General features: G+C 45.3%; 1 protein-coding gene across 2 annotated transcripts in view; it reads right to left on the bottom strand.

Annotated features, from left to right (window-relative positions):
* EEPD1 (endonuclease/exonuclease/phosphatase family domain containing 1) overlaps window positions 1–20012 on the bottom strand; it is a 95508-nt gene that overhangs the window by 36400 nt on the left and 39096 nt on the right. For both annotated transcript variants that reach the window (XM_019726319.2, XM_074340999.1), the window contains exon 3: window positions 1311–1362. In XM_019726319.2, coding sequence (XP_019581878.2) covers window positions 1311–1362 — 52 coding nt within the window. The remainder of the gene's footprint in view (window positions 1–1310; window positions 1363–20012) is intronic.

The following is a 20012-nucleotide window of genomic DNA, read 5'->3' as shown; positions in this document are numbered from 1 at the left end:
AGCTCTAGTTTTGTTCTCTTCTGTACTCAGAATAGAATTGTTTATGGAGAAGTAACTTTTGTAAAGTTTTAAGACCATACAGAGAATCTTCATATACTGCTGGACCTAGTGTGTTTTAATGGCTGGGTGTGTATTAAGAATTAATATACGTAATTAAGAATTAATATGATTCAAGTGCTTTGGCATTTAAAAAGCCCTTCCACTGCACTAACTCATTTGGTTCTCATGTCGCTTGTTGGAGGTCAGTCCACCCTCGTTTTACCCGTAATGGAAATGAGGCTGATGGACGTTAAATTCAGAGCCAGACCTCAGACCTCTCCTTCCCCTCATGTCACGGCTTGATGCCTAAAAACTTAATTTGCTTTAGTGCCAACCAGCAGTTTGACCACTAATTCAAACATTTTTAATTCTATAAATAATAGCACATGAGTGGTTAGAATGCTAAGCTTTCTAACCATTTTCTTTTATGTTAATGTTACAGATTCTAATTAATACCCATAGTTACATACTCAGGAAAAGTCCTGAGCTACCCAGGGGAGCAGCTGAGTATGAGCTGGGGGGCCCGTGGGTGGCACTTGGGAGCCTGGCCTCCTTGGCACCTGCCCAGGCTGCTTTGCTGAGCCCACCCTCACCTCACACACAGAACTTGAACCTACAACCAGCCAAGGATGCCAGCTGTATGTTTGACTTGAACATAGAAAGCTGAGACACACTGCATATCTCTTTCAACGCATAGTGAAAACATCCATTTGAGGTGGGAAAGGAATTTCCCAATCCTCAGAAGTAGCTTAAAAAGGGTCTCAAATTCATGACCTTGACTATGAATGAGAAAAAGCACTAATTTTGAAAATGGAATGACGGAGTTGACTTCCTGAACTCCGCCACTTAGTTCATTTTCCTCAGGCAAGTTATGTAACTTTGCTGGGCCTCAATTCTATCATCCATTAGCCCAGACAATAACGCACATGAGCAGAGGTGGCGTGAAGTGGCTGGCACAGAATCTGACATGTGGGCAGTGTGCAGTGTCTGGAGGCAGACAGCCTGGTCCTGTGCATGGCCCACAGCAGGGCAATCCACTCCTTTCACACAATCCTGAAGAGCCAAGCAAGGCAGGCTCTGCAAATGTTCACAGCACATGAGCAATGTGGGCAGTTCTGACTAAAATTCTCATGGTTCACTGTTAAGAATACAAAACAGACCAACTTTGCAGTAAGTGCTGTCGCTGGTGACAGGCAGTTGAATTTTTCTGGTGTGTGGCACTCTGCTAGTCTCAGTTTGTGAATGTGGGGTAGGAAGAACAAAATATTTACCTTTTCCAGGGCCTCTCTGTCAAGCAGTTCTTGCACAGCTAGAAGCTTGATGCTGTAAGAAAAAATTAAAACCACATTTGAGAAAAAACCATTTCATGTCACCAAGCATTATACAAGTCACAAGAACAAGTCTGAAATTTCAGCCTGCATTTCTGCGGCACCTCCCATCTTAAGGTGACCTTTGGTTTGAATTGAAATGACCATTTCAGAACTATTAAAAACGTTTCTAAATTGTAAAAGTGATTTATTTTACGGTATTAGCCAGCAGTTCCACTTTGGGGCATATACTCAAAAGAGCTGAAAACATGGACTCGAACAGATATTTGCACACTCATGCTCCCAGCAGTTTTATTCACAATAACCAAAAGGTGGGAACAACTAACACATCCACCAGTGGATGAATGGACAAATAAAATATGGTACATCCATACAACAGAACAGTATTCACCCTTAAAAAGAAAGAAATTCTGGCATGTACTACAACATGGATGAACCTTGAGGACATTAAGAAATGAAATGAGCTAAATGAAGCAAGCCAGACACTGTATGATTCCACTTATATGAGGTACCTCATATAGACAAATTCATAGACAGAAAGTAAAATGGTGGTTCCCAGGTGCTGGGGGAGGGAGGAATGGGGAGTTAGTGTTTAATGGGGACAAAATTCTAGAGCCGGATGGTGGTGACGGTTGCACAACAATGTGAATGTATTTAATGCCATGGAATTGTACATTTATAAATAGTTAAAATTAGAATAAACTTCACACTATGTACATTTCACCACACAAAAAAATTCTCAAAGTAGTTGATCGCTGCTTCATGTAAGGAATTTGAATTCCAAGGACTATAAAGAATAAAACAGTTGCCCATGTTCAGTATTATTCTCCCCCTGATGTCTCTGATGATGACAAGCAAAGAGCTAAAAGCACTGGTGACCGGGGGCTCGCTCAGCTGCACATCGATGGAGCCCTACTGTGCGCAGGTGGCCAAGGGTACACGGTGACGATGCCATGCTCCCTGCCCATCAGGAGTTCACAGTCAGACCAGAATAGGACATGCACTATGTCCAACGGCCCAGTCGAGGCTCAGAGAGGAGCCTGGCCTGGCAGAGGTCAGAGAAGGCTTCCTGAAGAAGGGACCAGGTTAGCCTTGCCAGTGGGAGGGGGTCGGGGACAAAGGTGACGCACAAGGGGGACATCACAGGCAAAGTCACCAAGGGCAGAAAGAGGGTGTCAGGGGGACACAACATCAGTTTCCAGTTTGGGGCCAGAGCCTAGACTGCAGCCAGCAACTGAGCTGAGAGAGTTCGGATGTGGATGCAGGTTTTCCAGGAGAGGTATTTTCCCCTTTGTGACAAGTGGCTCTGCAGTGTTCACAGAACAGACACGATGAGCAGGCAGCCAAAGCCGGACTCCTCAGCATAACAGGAGGAAGCAGCAGAGTTCAGCAAGGTTGTTCAGGGAGGGGGTCAGCTATTGTTGGGGTCACCAAGCCCCCTTTTTCCCAGCTAATCTGCTTATGGTCACTGGTCACTGTGCCAATGTCCCCACCAATCAACACGGGCTCTCTGGAGCAGAAATGGGCCCCCCTGTACCACACACCTCCCTCAGGGGTTACGCTCAGGATAAGGCACACCTTAATTTACAAATTCTTCAAAATCTCTCTGTACAACTCAGCAAGACTCTCCAACCAAATGCAATGATTTACTTAAAAGCAACCCCAGGAAGTGCAATAAAAGTTTTAAAGGCTTACAAGAAACCACCACCATCGCCAACAACAATTTAGCAAACATCAGGGCTAATGGACAGGACGCTGGGCATTGCCTCTGCTTCAATCACGTTGACTTTCCTTTGTCCCTTGGATATGTTTGCTTTTGTCATTTCTCTGACTGGGAAGGCTCTACCTCAAGATCTTTACAACATGGAGCCTGACTCAGTGCATCATTCCAGTATAAATGCAAATGCTGTCTCCTCCAAGCAGCGTCCCTGGTCACCATGTTTTACTTTTTTCAGGGCATTTACTGGCATCTTAAAGCATTTATTTGTTGGGGTGCTTTAGTCTGTTTCCTTCCAACCAGCATGGAAGCTCCTTGAGGCTGGGGGCTCACGGGTCTCCCCACATACATTTGCAGTGACTGTACCTGACATGTGGAAAGCACTCAAGGACTAACACTGCCCTCCTGGCAGGCCCCAGACGCCTACAGGCCAGGTCACTATGCTAGCGCACCCCTTCCAGCTTGGATAGGTAAAATCAATGGCAATGCCTCAGTTTCTCTATCTGAAAAAGAACGCCTCAAATGAGATGACTGAGGGTGTTCTCCTTCGGTGGCAGGTGCTATGTGTATTTGTACAAATGCCTGCCATTAATGGGATGTGTCTGGTGGCAGGGCAAAGCTATTGGCCACTCAGCACATTCTTATTCCCAAACACATGAGTCTAGATTCCAGGTTACCAATTTGGACAGCAATTTATATGCTAAGGTGTTTCCAGATGTTTCAGAAGCTTAAATTGCTTCTGAAATAAGCACTGGAAAGTATTTATACTTTTTAAATAGTCTCTTGTTTATGCTCCTTTCCATGATCATAAAGTCCAATTTAGGACCAGAGATCAGATATCAACAGGTTAGAGAAAAGGTTTGAACACTGTTAAGATATTCAGTTCTCTTTTTCTCCTTATTTGCAGAGACACGACATTCAAACCACTATAGAACATGAGCAGAAAACCAACAATGTCGGGCAACGAATGAAATGCTATTAAAACCACTTCAGTTGACTCTAATTTAGGTCAAAACCTAAAGGATGCTATTCCTTGCTCTCACCACTTTAATTTCCTCTTGAACGGGGATGGCAAATGCTTAACACATATATTGCTACTCTCCAACCTTCTCCATCTCTTTCTGTGGAAATTTCCCCCTTTTCACTCAGACACACCTTCAGAATCTTTTTCAGCACTCGAGTGAGCCACAATCAATCTGTTGGAGTCGGCGTGTGACATCAAACTGATTGACTGTCTGCTCTAAAACCAATACCAAATAGTGTTAAATGTGTGTACGTGTGGGAGGGGGCCATGGGGGGCAGGGGGGAGGGCAGAAAGAAGAGATAATCTTATACTACTAAAACCCAGCAGCACAAGGTAAGATTGTCTCAGGGGCCAGGGGAGAAACGATAGGAAAGATGGAGAGAAGGTGACAGGACACTCAAGTGTACGTAGCTCGAGTTTCCAAATGGAAATCACGCCTTTTAATAAGAAGCTACTGCTGCAGCTGCTCACCACATTGGATTTCTTCGGGAAGCTGTGCTGTTTTCGTCCTAAGGGTGGCAGTCTCTGGGAGTATGCGAGACGTTTCCTGTTATATAACCATCCTAATGTTATTTCTTACCTTGAGAACCTCTTCACGTTCCAAGTATTTATTTCGGTATTTATGCTATCAGATTCTTCTAGCACATCAGATACTCCCTGGGAGGAAATTTCATCCATGAAGGAGCAACAAACCCACTTACTGAATCCTCCATTTGATACCTCTAACTTCTTACGCTGGAAAGTAATCTCATTTTCCATTTTCCATTTTGTTCCTCCTCCTCTCTCTTCCTTCCTCCTTCCTCCTCTCCTTCCCTCCTTTTGCTAATTCCACAAACACACACTGAATCCCTCCTATATGTCAGAAACTGTGCCAGGCACAGGAGGGCAAAGATAAACGCAATAGCATCCCTGCTCTCAAGGGTCTCCCAGGGGCGAGGACGATGCTTGGGCATAAGCCAGGGGTCTGTGTCTCCCTGAGGCCTTCCCAGGTCCCGACGTGGACCAGCACAGCTGGGCTTGTAGGGCGTGTCTGTCACGTGGCCTAATGCTTGGTGGGCACCTCTGAAAACAACAGGGTTCCCATCAGATGGCAGCTGCAATGAGCTGCAATTTCTTTTTCTGCACTCAACTGTGAGAAGAGAGGCAAATCAGATAGAAACAGCTGCTAGCAGTGACATGGAGAAAAATGGCAATTGCAAGGGAAAGTTCTAAAGTCAAGGTAGGCAATGCTTAGAAAGATCTAGAATGCGTGCAATTAATGTTTGCTAGATAAGCTTCAAGGAGGTAAGGTGCTTGAGGGCAGATAGTGTCAACTGGATAGTGTCTGCCACGGTGAGGTCTGTAACAGAATTAGAAGTGGAAATAGGGCCATTGCCAGGCGGACGCTGACAGCAGGGAAGAAAGGCAGCAAAGTTGAAGAAACGGAAGATGAAGGGCGTACTGCGCATGGTATAAGGCTGCAGATAAATGAACCTCGGGGTCAGGAAAATACAGTGGAGCTCAGCCTCTGGACGTGAGCGGGTACACACACCTGGGAAGAGAGGAGAGCCTTCCAGGGAAGGTGCAGCTTTATTCAGACGCCCTCTACAGCATCTCATCCTGTCACCACCAAACACACGCCTGAATCTCACCCTTCCCTTCCAGAGTGAAGTGTTGAATTAGTGCCGTGGCACCACAACAATCTATGTGGAATTTAATTTGGGCAACTGTTCTTGGCAGGTTTGAAAGACCCGGTCTGCAAAACAGTGGGCAGGAAGCTTCTCTGATGACAGTGCCATGGGTTTTGTTCTATTCAGGTTTTCAACCTCTGGAATCAATTACAGAAATTTCCATTTCTTAGTGATTTCTTAGAAAATTGTCCACTCCATTCAGATGTCTAAATTTTGAGCACAGGATTGTGTGAGCAATCACTTTTAACTTAAAAACCTCTGCTTCTGAGGTTATGCCCCCTCCTTCCTCATTCTTTAATGGAAGTAGATTTTTTTTCTCTCATTTTAAAAATTAGATTTGTGAGAAATCAGTGTGCTTTGTTGGTCTTCTGAAAAAATTTGCACCAGGATTTATCAAGTCTACCATCTTTTTCTAATTTATTCAGGTCAACATTTATCTTCATTAATTCTTTTCTCCAACTTTCCATTGTTTTCTTCAGTTTCTCTGTTCGTCTTCTTGAGTTGGATATTCATTTATTGAAATGATTTCTTGTATATAAAGCCATAATTTTTTCTCTAAGTAAACACAGTCTTTGTTTCAAATTTCATTGTGTGGTCTTCTTCTTACTTTCTACCTTGTGTGTGGCTGCCGTTTGGTTCTTTCATTGGAACTCCACAGTATTTGGATTATATTTTTCCATCTCTGAGTATTTGGGTTTTAAATGTTATTTTTTAAAAAATAATTCTAGTATACCGTGGTTCAAGGAAGTACCCTGCACAGTTTCTGCTTTTAAAAATCTACGGGTACTTTTTGGGATCTACTTTATGACGAGTTTTGCTCTTCTATTTCCCAGTATATGGGCACTTCAAGAACTTGTTTTTGGATCTCCCAGTGTTTACCTTTAAGCTTTTCACCTTGGTGTAGGGATTCGGGAAAGGGTCTGCAAAGTTCAGGCTGTACCGCCTACTGAGGCAGGGTCTTAAGGAAGCTTTAGAACACATGAAGAGGTGGGAGGGAAGGGATCTGACATCCACCCCTGTGGCCTTGAGCAGAGAGGACCAAGGAAAGTATTTAGCCCGATGTTTAGCTAGAGAACGGAAGCCTGAGACGTCACTGGAGGCAAAAAAGGACAAAACTGCCGCTGTCCTACTTCAGGCACATCAGGAGAAAGCAGGGTTCTTTGGACAAGACAATAATGCTGGGAAAATAGAGGAAGACCCAATATGAGATGGATTGACTCCATAAAAGAAGCTGTCAGCACGAGGCCACAGCAGCTGAGCAGGGCTGTTGGGACAGGACACTGTGGTCGTCCCTCATTCACAGGGTCACCAGGAGTCGGAGCCCACTCAGCAACATGTAACACACACAAACCACCATCCATGGTGCATACTGGTACTCATATTATTTGGAGCCTTTCTTTAGCCATTAACACTTCTTCAAAGATTGGCATAGAGAAGGAAACAACTTTTTCGGTAGGTACCAACCTATTTCAGACAAGCAGCATAACAAACCTTTATGCCCTTTTCCCTTTCTGATCTCCCTTAACAATATTCCAGGGCTCAATCCATAAAACAGTCACATTGTTGTCTTTGCATTACTATTGCTTATGAACAATGTGTGACATCTGTATTTGTTTGGTCACCAGATTTATAATAATAACTTATTGCGCTCTACTGTTACTGATTCCAGGGCTTATGCTACCTATTCTTCAGCTCTGCGTGGCTTTACCTTTTAAGCTTCTGCAACATATCTTTAAAATAAATTTTTAAAAAGGGACATGTTTGTATACTTTCCCATGCCCTTGCATATCTAAGAATTTTTTTTGATTGCCTTCCTATGCAAAATACCACACAGTTCAGTATAAAATTGTTGGGTTACAACAGAACCGCTAAAACTTTGTAGATGGTTCGTAAATTTACCCGACAATCAGAACTTTCAATGTTTTAGGTTCCCTGACCCCACATCTAGGTAGAGGTGATATGGGACCTGGGAATATATCTGAATTGAAAAAAAAAAAAAAAGGACATTTCCAGGTGTTTTAACCTTCTGACAGGTTCTATAGATTCAGGCGCTTTGTTACAGAGAATAAGTCTAAAGTCAACTTGCTTTTTGTTCCTCTTGTCTCTGTTTGGGTGCTTGTGAAATATTTTTCTCTCCCTTTGCACTTGTTATTCTACATTCTTCCCAGGATATTCCCAGATGTGGGTCTCTTCTCCCTGAGTTTGTTCAAATGTGATGAGTTAGCCCTTTATATTCATATAGTCTCTTGTCAGGTTAGGGAAGTGTTTGCTGCCCGATCGCTGATCCCAATAATCACCAACTCCACTAAGCTGAATGTGGGCTGACTGTTCTGTCTTCCACATCTACAACCTTCTCTTGTTTTTATCTTTCTTCCTTGTATCTTTCAGAAGCATTTCTCATGGTTTTTTCCACCATTCACACCACTGATTTGATACTCCATAGCATTTGTGTTAGTTTCCTGTCACAGCTCTAACCAATTATCACAAACTTGGTGACTTAACACAACAGAAATGTATTCTTTTATGGTCCTGGAGGCCAGAAGTCTGCAATCAGTATCAGAAGGCCAAAATCAAGGTGTTGGAATGGTCACCATCCCTCTAGAGGTTCTAGAGAAGAATCTGTTCTCTGTCTCTTTCAGCTTCTGGCGGCTGCCCGCATTCCTTGGCTTGTGGCCACATCATTCCCATATCTGCCTCCGTGGTCACATTGCTATCTCTTCTGTTGTCAAATCTCCCGCTGCCCATTTCTTATTAGGATACCTATTATTGCATTTAGGAACCGTGGGATGGAGAATAACCTCTCTGTCTCTCAAGATCCTTAACTTAATCACATCTGCAAAGTTGGGTGTCTTTTTTCTTTTTTCTCTTTTTCTTTCTTTCTTTTTTTTTTTTTTTTTTTTTGGTACCACGTAAGGTAACATTCACAGTTCCCAGGGATTAGGATGTGGATATCCTTTGGGGCCATTATTCAGCCTACCACAAATTAATACTCTTCCATACTCTTGCTAATTTCGATTTTAGTTCTCCTCTAGGATTTTGTTTCCAAAAACCTTCTCTTATTTAATCCATCTCCTTTTAAAAATTTTCTTTCAGTTGCCTTCCTATCAACCCTTTGTTCTTTAAAGTTTTCTGTTCCTGTTCCAGGGTGGCCAGGCCTTTTTGTAGTATGCTGAGGATTCCAAGCATTTTTCCCCAAATTCCTTTCTCCGTCCTGCTGTAGATGATTTCCCAAAAGTAGACACTGCTTCTGGGTCTTCTGCAGCTCTTGCCTTTACCTCATTCTGTAGGATTTTCCCCACAAACTCTTTTTTTTCTTTTCGTCTTTATTCATTCTTGAACAAGGAAAAGTTTGTCCAGACCAAAGACTTCCAACAGACATTATGAGTGGACTGACAGTGATTTCATTTTCTGCCCACCTGTGTAAAAATAGAGTGCCTTCCCATATCGGCTGTGGGGTGAGGGTGGACAGGGCGAAGGGCACCACTTCCAGCAAAGTCAGAACCTTCACTCTAGTGAGGTTCACCTTCTCCTCTGAGACTTTCAACCAACTCAAGACAGAAAGCATCCTATTTCCCAGCATGGACAGCAACCAGGACACCCAACTTGTAGCATTTTGCTTTGGGGGAGTAAACTGACTAGAAGGCACTGAATTGTGCCAGTTTACCCCATGTCCCCTCTGGTTATATTCCAGTGTTTCCTTATTCGACTTGGATAAATGAAAAAACAAAGAAAGGAGGAAGGGGATGTGTTAGCAAGGACCCAAGTCTGAGGTCAGTAACTGAAGGTAGAAAAGGAAGGTCAACCAGGTGGAAAGTGCTTCAGGGATGTGAGTCAGGAACCCACAATGGGGAAGGTATAAATTACTTTCAGGAGGGATGTTGGTGGTGGGAAGGGAGGGTCTCCTCTTCGTGAACCTTCGCACCATGTATATTAATATAGATCCTGAGCAGGTTCCCTCATCACTATCACTAGTTGATGCCAGAAGATTCCGGCATTTGTCAATCCTTCTTATTTTCGCAGGCCTGTGAGTCTTCATTATTTTTCTGTGTCATCATGGGTATCTTAGGGAGCAATCGGGAGGCACTGCAAGCCACCGGGCACCTGGAACCAGGGTTGAGCCTGTGTCTTTCCGATGAACAAGAAGATGCTTTCAGCGGCAGCCAAACGCTTCTGAGATGGTGTCTCTGAAGGGTAGCATGATGTCTGGTCTCCTATTTTTGGCAACGGGCATCCTCAGCAAATGGAAAGACTGGCTCCTCAAACTGCAGGGCTCTTCAGCCTCCATGTGGAGCAAGTACCCAAAAGAGAATCCATTTCTGAGTCAGGTCCTGCTCCTCAGGGTTCCCGGGCTCCTGAGTGCTGGCAGACCCCCCCACCCCCACCCCCGAGCCCCTAGATCCTGGCTCCCAGGGAGACCCACAGGGTAGAACCAGGACAGCAACTTCTGGAAATCTCTTCAAGCACAAACAACTGGAATGGCCAGAAGCGACAAAGCCTGACTTTAACTGAAAACGGCCGAAGACGATGAGCCCCAAGATGGAGCAGCTGAACAGTAGAAGTGAGGTTGGCTCCCAACGGGAGACTGAGAAACACTTTTCCACATCTGCACTTTTTTGTTTTGTCAGCAGCAAACTGCCTACTTACTGCCACTTTCGAAAAGGCTAAAACATTTAACCTAATCCAAGGTCTGAGGCCCCACAGGAAAGCCTGTTAGAATGTTAATGGCATGGTTTAACTACCAGACGTAAAACTACAGCAGACTGGGCAACTTTGTTCCTGGGAAATCTAGAAGAAAAGACACAGGAACAGCCTGAAATGCAGACAGAACCCACAATGGGGAAAAGGAGGATGCTATTAGACTTGTGCTTTCCAGATGTCAGGTACTCTGCTAAGCTTGTCTCACGCTAGTTCCTTACACCTCGTTTCTCCTTGCAGACAGAAATTGTGTAACAAACTGTAGATTCCAAAAAGATTTATTAGAGTTCAGCTACAAAATGTTCAGGGGTTGATTATATGATTTGTGTGCTTTGTACAGTATTAGTTTTCCTTACTCTTGCCGTGGGGATAGTTTACCCTCTGCTGAAGAGGCAGGGATTTCGACCGCATTTTATAGCTTCAGAGAGATGAGGTGGCTTGTGCAAGGTCCACACAAGAGCTAGGAATTGAGCCCAGGTCTGTGTGACATAAAAGCAAAGCACTCACTGCTTTTTATTCATTCAACAAAAGTTTACTGAGCACCTACTATGGGCCAGGCATAGTTCTAGCACCAGAGATAGGACAATGAACAAAACAAAACCTTTACTCTCGTGAAGCGCATTCTAATGAGGGCTACGGAGCAGTGGTCTGCTGATAACAGACGTTCAGCATTGGCTCCCATGAGCCATTTCGCACCAGCTCCAGGATACCACTGGTGAGGAAGGGTCTGCAACAAACCAATAACCATATAATACGTAATATTTCTATGATATATACATAGATACATACATAAATATACAACAAATTATAGTTATGTAAGGTGCCTAGTGGTGATGAGTTTGTACAAAATAAAACAGGATAAAGCAGCAGTGAGTGACCAGGTATATGTGTATGTGAGTGGCCAGCGTGCTGTGGGGAAGCCAGGGGAGGATCTATCCTGCGAGACAACATTTGATCAGAGATTGGCTTTTCTCATCTGTAAAATCAAGCTAATGATTCTACCTATTTAATGGGGCCATTGTAAAGATTCAATGGAATGGCAGTTATTACATCATCTTGCCTTCGAGTATAGAGTAGGTACTCAATAAATAACAGCTATGAATACTTAACTTGAATTAATCTAGACATAATCTGGTACATAATTCTCATCTTCTTTAAACTGACAAGAATATAAAGCTTTCAATTCCTAAGAATCAAACTGGTATTTTAGCCACTTAAACAGGTTCTAAATGATTGACCAGCAGGCTGGAAATATTGCTGTAAAGGTGGGGTTGCTAAGTGCAGACTCCACAGCACCAGGCCTTGTAACAGTGAACTTTGGGACTTGCAGTCTCCCTGTTACTATAGAATAATTTGACTAAATTCTTTACCAGTTAGCACTTTAATCCCATATCAAGCCAGGCCACTGTCTCTCAAAGAAGTACAAAGAAAATTATAACTTTTCTGGGGATGAGCGGGCAGCACAGTTTTGCTCTTCTTCATCCTCTAAAGCTGAAAACAAAAAGATACACACAGATAATAAGCAAAACACACACTGCAGAACTGACTCTTAAAACACCTCTAAAGCTATAACATTTATTCCAAACGCAAGTCCCTTCACCAAAAGAGGTAAGGCAGAAAACCCCCAAAGATAAGGTTGTATAACATGTTGAAAAGGAACTAAGTATCCGGTTATTTTAAACTGAAGGGTTCATTTTTCTCAGTTTGAAGGAAGAGTTTAACTCCTGCTTTTATCCTTTGTTTAAGGTGCAGCTATAGATTCATTATCAGGCAAGGGGCTAAAGAAGGGAAAACCACTTCCTTCTCAACCTGCCTCACAAACATTCCCATTTTCTCTGCACGACGTCACGTGGACTCAGCACCATTAGCTGTGCCTCAGAGAGGACAGTGGGGCCACGTTGCAAGGGCTCAAGATGCTGGTCATTCAAGCCCAGGCTCAGGACTCCGACTGGTCCCTCGGGATTCTATTCCCAACTTCCTCCCCAGCGTCACATCCAACAGGTAGGAGATGACGCCTTACACCTTGGACAGGTGCTTGCTGGCCCTTGTTAATCCAGGTGGTTCTATGACGACACAGGCCCAGATGTCGCTACACCACGGGGTTCTCACGTGGTACCATGCACCTCTCTAATCCAAGGGAACCGGGAGCTTCTCCTTGGAACTCTAGTTTTCCCCTTAATTTTTTTCAACACACTTTCACACAAGAAGGAGCCATCTGCAAATATCATGTGAACAAAATACTCCCTTCAGGAAAAAGTGCTTTTCACAGCCTTCATCCCCAGTTGCTTGTCCGGAATCCGCTTTGGTCACTCCTTGGTTTTCAATGGGAGAGGGACAAGGAACAAGCAGCTCAAATGAACTTGTGTGTCTACGGTGGGGACAGTGCCCCCATCCTGCACCACCTCACCTGGTAACAGGTGAAGAAGGTAGCTGACTATTCCCCTCTGTGCTTCCACAGTCCTGGGGTCTCCCCTTCCCAACGCGCTCAGAACCAGGTGGGGTGTGACCTTCCAGGGGTGACCTTGTCTTTTGTCCTGTCTTCCCTCTCCATTCACTGGCTTCCTTCCAACATTTTCATCTTTTGCATTGTATATATTTCCTTATGTGTATCAAATCTTATGAGTATGGGGGTAAGCAACACACTTTTTTTTTTTTTTTTTTTAATGCATGCTGGCCAACTATTAAGTCAATAATTAAGGGTTTAGGGATTTTTTTTTTTTGTCCCCATCTTTTCATATTTTGGGATTTACAGAGGACTCCTTGTTACCTAGTTTTTTCTGTAAATGTCCACAAAATTCGCCATCTAGTTGCTGTCTTTTTGCTCCCAATATCTTAATTATGAACATTTTCAAACCTTCAGGAAAATTTAGAGACCTGTACAGTGAACACCCCCACCTACCACGCACGTTCCACACCTGTTAGCATTCTACTCTACTCGCGTCAGCACACATCTGCCCATATAACCATTCAGCAATCCAGCTTTTTTTTCCTGATGCATTTCAAAGTAAGCTGCAGCCCAATGATTTGGTTTCTGATGATATTTCACACAAAGGCTGGCCTCAGAATAACTCCTCTGATGTTCAACTGAACCACTCCCAGCAGATTCTCAGACCCCAATGTGAAACTCCACACGCAGGCTCTACTTAAAATCTACCCCCACCTCCAGGATTCCTCTCAGGCTCCCGCTTAAGCTCTCATTCACTGAAGCCCCACCTAACCTGGATGAATTCACCATTTTCCCCTCCTCTTGGTCTCCTCTCCCCCCTCCAATGTTTCCATCCTAAGCCTGTCAAGCCACCATAAAATGAATATTTCTAAAGCTCAACTTTACATGGAATCACATATTTCCAGCCAAGAATAGGTGATAATTTCACAGAGTATTCAGTACGAACGATTCCTCAGGTTTGGGGGGAGGGGGCACTTCAAAATGAAATGAGGCCAGTTCTGCTCTAGGCCCTCTCGGCCCATCACCCAACATTTTGTGACAACTGGAGTGTTACGTACACCCAGTGAGGCTTGTAACTGCCGCTCTCAACTACTCATTGCCACCGCCTTCAGAACTTAGTTACCTATTTTATTTTACTGGGAGAGAGTAAGAGGGATTAATTGACTATGCAAGAGAAAAAAATTTCCGCTTTCAGAACATACTGGAAATTAGAAAGTTATCTACCACAATACATGGTCTGCAGTTCCAACTCAATGCTCTAGCCAGAATTCCCCATCTGGCCTTCAGTGCTGACCTTTCTCCTCTTAGCAAGGCTACTCTTCCTTGTAATCCAGACAAAATTCACCTCTGGGTTTTATCAGAGGCGGTGGCCTCATTAATCAGCACAAAGCCAACGTTCACCCCTTCTGGTAACACAGCCCAGCCAGTAAGTTTCTCTGGGCGGGAGTTCTTTAAAGCAGCAATTATGAGAGCATATTTCACAGGAATTTTTCTTTTTTAAAGAAGTCCTTTACAGAACACATTATTGCAGAAAATTTAGAAAACACACACACACACACACACACACACACACACAGAAATAAAAGAAACATTAACCGTAATCCTGCTACCTAGGAACTAACATTAGCATCTTGATGTATATATGTCCTTTTAGACTTTAAAAAAATATTTTATAAAATTGAAATCATATTGTATATGGTATTTCTATTATTTTTTAATTGCCATTAAATATCAATTATTTTCAGTATTAGTTGACATGAATGGATGTCATTAAGTATTATTTGATGTAATTTTAATAGAGTCATATATATGTAGATACAAATATACTATATGTTAGAATAATATTTGTTGGACATCAAGGCTGTTTCACATTTTTCACTGTTCTAATGACCACTTTGGTGAAAAACTTTGCAGATGCTACTTTCCAAATACCTTTAATTGTTTCAAACACTAAATTTCCAGGAGGTCAAGGGTTGTGTGCATTTTTAAGATTTCAAATAACTTTTGCAAAATTGCTTTGTAGATTCAGACTTTCACCTGAGTAATTTCTGTAAGTCCTTCCTAACCCAAAGGGTGGAAAAGGTGTTATTACACTATTTAAATTTACATTTACTTGACTTTTATAGAAACTGAACTTTTTATTGGCCATTTTCAATTCCTTCATCAGAGCCGCTCAGCGATGGTGTGGAAAGGAGAGGATATGGAAATGTCTTCCAGCACCTGCCAACCACCCTGGCAGGCCCACGAGGGCGCAGCAGGCTGGTGCAGGGCACAGGTGGACAATCGGACCTCTGTAACTTAGTTGACGTTCTGGAATCATGTCTTTCATTCCTCTTCTTTGATAATTGGATAAATTTCTTTGGAGACACTACAACAGCATGTATGGGAATTTTAGATTACCGAATAGTCTTCACAAATCACTGCTATCAATATTTTGCCCAAAAAGTTTTGCATAGGGACCCACTAGCTGGAAGAAGTATGATTAAAGCCCACTCGCTGGAGAGAAAAATAAAAAAAATAAAAAAGAGTATTTGGAAAGTTTTACTCATTGGCTTAAAATCGCAGGGGTAAACTAGAACTAGAACCGAGGGCTTCCACCTTCCCTGTGGTTTTAGCAGCAGAGGAAGGCTTACCTACACAAGTGTGCAAAATGCAGAAAAAGAATTTAGTTAGACTGCACACATGTTTGTGGTCTGCAGAGAAGCCCAGAGGTGTTCCAGAAGGGGGAGGGAGAGACATGGCAAGCAGTTCCCTGCTCTTCCCTCCTACATCAGGGGACAGTGCTGGCCCTGTGTCCCCAGGATCTAACCACAACACTGCGCTCCTCGGTGCAGAACAGCCTGGAATGCAAAGCCCAGGCAGCAAGGCCCCCAAGCATTGTGACTACAGGCTTTCAGAAGGCGAGTGAGGATCCACTGCAGCGACAAATGGGCACTTAATTCTTTGCTGAGAGTCTTGGTTACCTGCAAAATGTCAACCCCTGGCTTCTGGTGTCAGCTTCAGATATGTGGGATGCAGCTGGTCTCTGGATATGTGTCCCTCCGAATTGCAAAGAGGCCAAAACCCACTCTACCTCTCTAGCACTTCACGTTGGCCCCTGGGTGTCCTCAATGAGCTGCAGCTCCGACGTCAGGACCCTTACAAGTAACAGCAGCAGACTCTGCTGCCAAGCTTTCATCTCCGGGTCACCCCAAGGAGCACTAGGGGCTCAGTGACCCAGTGTGGTGCCCAATTACGGCGAGCATGGTGGCTGGTGAGCCGGGGCTGGTTTTCGTTAAGTAACAGCATCTAACCAAGTCTTCAAAGCCAGAGGTCCCTGACGCCACTGCTATGAATTCCAGCTGCTGTGTGAAACCGTATCCTCTGGCCTGCGATCCAGGGCCCTCCGGTCCTTCCCTGTCTTCAATTTAAAACATAGAGTTCAGGGAGGGAGGCCCAGGCAGCCCCCTCCCTGCCCCTCTGACCCCCTCCACCATGACCGGCTGGCTCAGAACCTTGTGAGCGGAGTCAGGCCAGGAAAACTGCCTGTAAGACAGGGACCTCTAACTTTACCAGCCCAGTTCTCCAAGCTCAGGGAATTCCAAAGCATGGTTCCAGCTGACAACTTCAAAAGCTTGTCCAGGAAGCAGGCGGGAGGGAAGCAGACATAGCTGCTTGGAGGCTCCTGTGTTCATTTCCAAGAACTGCCTGTGTGTATTTTTGGATTGGGGACAGTGGCTCTGGGCTTTAGTGAGTATCACCTGGAATGTTGTTAAAACAGATTGCTGGGCCCCACCCCAGAGTTTTCTACAGAAGTTGGTCTGAGGTGGGGCCTGAGGATTTATATTCTGAACCAGTTCCCAGGAGAGGCAGATGCGGCCAGCCTGGGAACCACACTTCGAGAACCACCGAATGAAGGCATGACGGCTAACTCAGAATGCTCCTTTCACGAAGACTGCACCACAGCCAGCTTCACATGGGACACGTCTAAGAATTCCCTGACCAGATGAGGTGAGGAGGGTTCCATGGGGCGGCTCCCAGTGGCTCGGTGGGAGTACAGCTGTCATTTCTCAAACAGGACATCTATTTCCTGTAGAAACTCTGTGTGAAAAATCAGATGGCACAAACAGAGTACTCAGCCCAGCTGACCTTGAGCCACGATGTCCACTTTGCAGCATGACCTCCTTCTTCTATATTTGTCCCATCTTCTTTGGTGCCCCTCCCACTCAGAAGAGATTCTACCCCTCTTTTCTGAGACCAGAAGGCCCAACTGTGCTTTTGAAAGTTGGATCACATTCCCTCCCCCTGCTTCCTTCCATGCGCACTCTTAAACCACTTTCACCATTCATCTTTCTGGAGCCCGTCTTTCTCAATCCCTAACCATTAACATGCTGGTGCCTGCTGTGTCCTTGAAATTCTTCTCCTGAAACGCTCTGAATCGTGCCCCCCACCCCCCAAAAAATCTGCATGTGGAAGTCCTAATGCCTCGTACCTCAGAATGTGATCGCAATAGGGTCTCTAAAAAGGCAATTAAGTCAAAATGAGGCCATTAGGGTGGTCCTAATGCAACATGACAGGTGTCCGTATAAGAAGAAGAAATTTAGACGCAGACAGATACAGACGGAAGATCATAGGAAGACACAGGGAGAAGACAGTCATCTACAAGCCGAGGACACAGGACTCAGAAGAAATCAACCCTGCTTTTAGTTCCCAGAACCATGAGAAAAAATAAAGAACTTCTGTTGTTTAAGCCACCCAATCCATGGTACTTTGTCATGGCCACCCTTTTCATATCTGCAAATTGGGGCTAAAAGCTCCTGTTAGTCATGATGAAATAGAAAGCTATGCGGCCAGGACTCAGAAGATCCAGGCCCTCAGCCAGCCCTTCCCTGTGGCCACAGCCACCCCCAAGTCCCAAAAGAGACGGCATCAGGGCAAGGAACACGGTGCTTCCGGGGCCAGGCACAGCCCACAGACCACATGCAGCCTGCTGCTAATCTGCCCTGAACACATGGAGCCCACACAATCTCTCTGGCCTGTGGCATTCCGTGGGGACTCTTAGTTTCCTCTTATACCCAGTAACAGGGTCAGAAATTCACACTAAGTTGCCCAACAACCACCAACAACAGGAGCAAAGAACCCTGCTGTGTACTCGGATAGACCTCGCTAATCCATGATGGCACATGCATGCTAAGTTCGCCCTTGGCCTTCAACTCCCCTCTCTCGGGATTCTAAGCAGCTCAGCTCCTATGCAGGAACTAGAGCTGGCAATGAGAAAGGAAACCCCTTTGCTAGCCTGGGCCTACCAAGCAGCCTGCATATTTTGCCGAATGAGATGGCGTAACAGCTAAATGACTTAGATTTCTAAGGGACAGCTGGCACAATAAAATGAGGAAATGGCCTTGAGATCAAATAGCCCTAGGATCTAAGCTGGCTGACTCTGAGCGAGTTGGAGCAAACACTTAGGGTGTGCTTCCCACGTGCTCAACACTGCCCCTGGTTTTAACATACATTACTGAATGCAGTATGTGCTACACGGCCCCACAAAGCGGGTCCTATTAGTACCCCCAGTCTACAGAGGAGGATACTAGGCATAGACAGGTTGTCCACACCCCTGAGATTTGGGTCCAGACTAGCTCCAGACTCCCACCTCAACACTTGGGTTGGGGTCCCCAAGCTTTAGAATGTGTCAGGGTTGCCTGGAGGGCTTGTTCAAACACAGAGCTGGGCCCCTCCCCAGAGGCCTCATTCTAAAGATTGTGGGTGGGGCCTGAGAATCTGTATTTCTAACAAGTTCCGAGGTGATGCTGCTGCCGCTGGTCCAGCGACCGCACTTGGAGAACCACTACCCTGCAGAAGGAAAAGTGCCTCTAATGATGACAAGCTCACAGAATAGCTGGCGGCACTCACGGCCCTAGTGGGAAACAGACCTAACACAGGCCTGGTACAGCAGGGGGGCCCACTTCCCTCTGACTCAAGTGAGTTTCGGGCATCAGCCAACAGAAGGGCAGGGCGGCCGTCTGCCTTCCTGTGTCTAAAAACTCTACCATCCCCTCCCCCGAGAGCCTGGGGAGTCGATTCCCGGGAAGGTGACCGCCCCCCACTGTCCAGCCTCAGAGCAGGAAACCCTGCTGTTCTGACTCATGGGCACTGATACGATCTCATCAGAGCCTCAGAAGCGTGAATGCCAAAGCCAGCAGGCCTGAAATCTACCAACAGTCCAACTCGGAGAGGTACCCACACTGGATTTCGTGTCTCTAAATATTAACATCTGAATTTTGCAAACTTTGCTTGTTGTTTTAAAAAGGCTGCTAGGAAGGGAGTGCGGGAGGGGGAATACAGGCCCCAGTTTACTTTTGGCCTAATGTTTCCCCAGACTGAGAACCTGTCAGTCTGGTAGGCCACTTTCGCCCCTGGCCAGGGTCAGCCTGCCTCACCCCGCCCCCATCCAGTCACACAGGGAACCCCGTCACTGCCACCCCAGCCCAGGGCCACCGCTGAACTGCAGTAACCTGGTCCTGCTGGCCAAGGCCCAGGCAGACAGCTCACTCGGGTCACTGGGATTCACACTTTAAAAAGAGGAACACGCTGATGAGATAAAAATAAAAACTGCTGAATGCAGAGGAGGCTCGCCATTCCTGGAGGGCATGTGGCCTTGTCTCCGTGCTGCCCTAGTGGTGGCCAAGGGCCTGGGGTAGACAAAAGGCAAGCGTCCAGCAACCTGTCTGGGTCGGAACCCTGCATGAGATTCCGGATGGGCAGTCAGTTCACCTCGGGTGGGAGACATCTGGAAATGGTGATTTCTCCCCCTCGCCCCACCAAACTCCTTGATAACTACAATAGAAATACTGCAGACAGCACTTAAAGCTTACTGAACTTGAATGTAATGACAGTACAGAATGGAACGCAAAACATTCTTATTTCAGCTCTCAAAACAAAACAAACAAACAAACAGAAAAAAAAGGTCGCTGCAGACAGGAAAGGACCTGGACCCGGAATTGCGGTCATCTGATCAGCAAGATCCAGCGTAGGCCCCTCCCCGCACCTGCTCCCTCCCTTCTACTGGTCTTGCCCAGGAACCACCTTTCCCAGAGGAGCGGCGGCTCTAGGCATG

The sequence above is a fragment of the Rhinolophus sinicus genome, linkage group LG09 (assembly GCF_036562045.2).
Source record: "Rhinolophus sinicus isolate RSC01 linkage group LG09, ASM3656204v1, whole genome shotgun sequence".
Classification (NCBI taxonomy): domain Eukaryota; kingdom Metazoa; phylum Chordata; class Mammalia; order Chiroptera; family Rhinolophidae; genus Rhinolophus; species Rhinolophus sinicus.
Note: the sequence above shows the minus strand (reverse complement) of the source record. Positions and strands in the feature narration are given on the sequence as shown.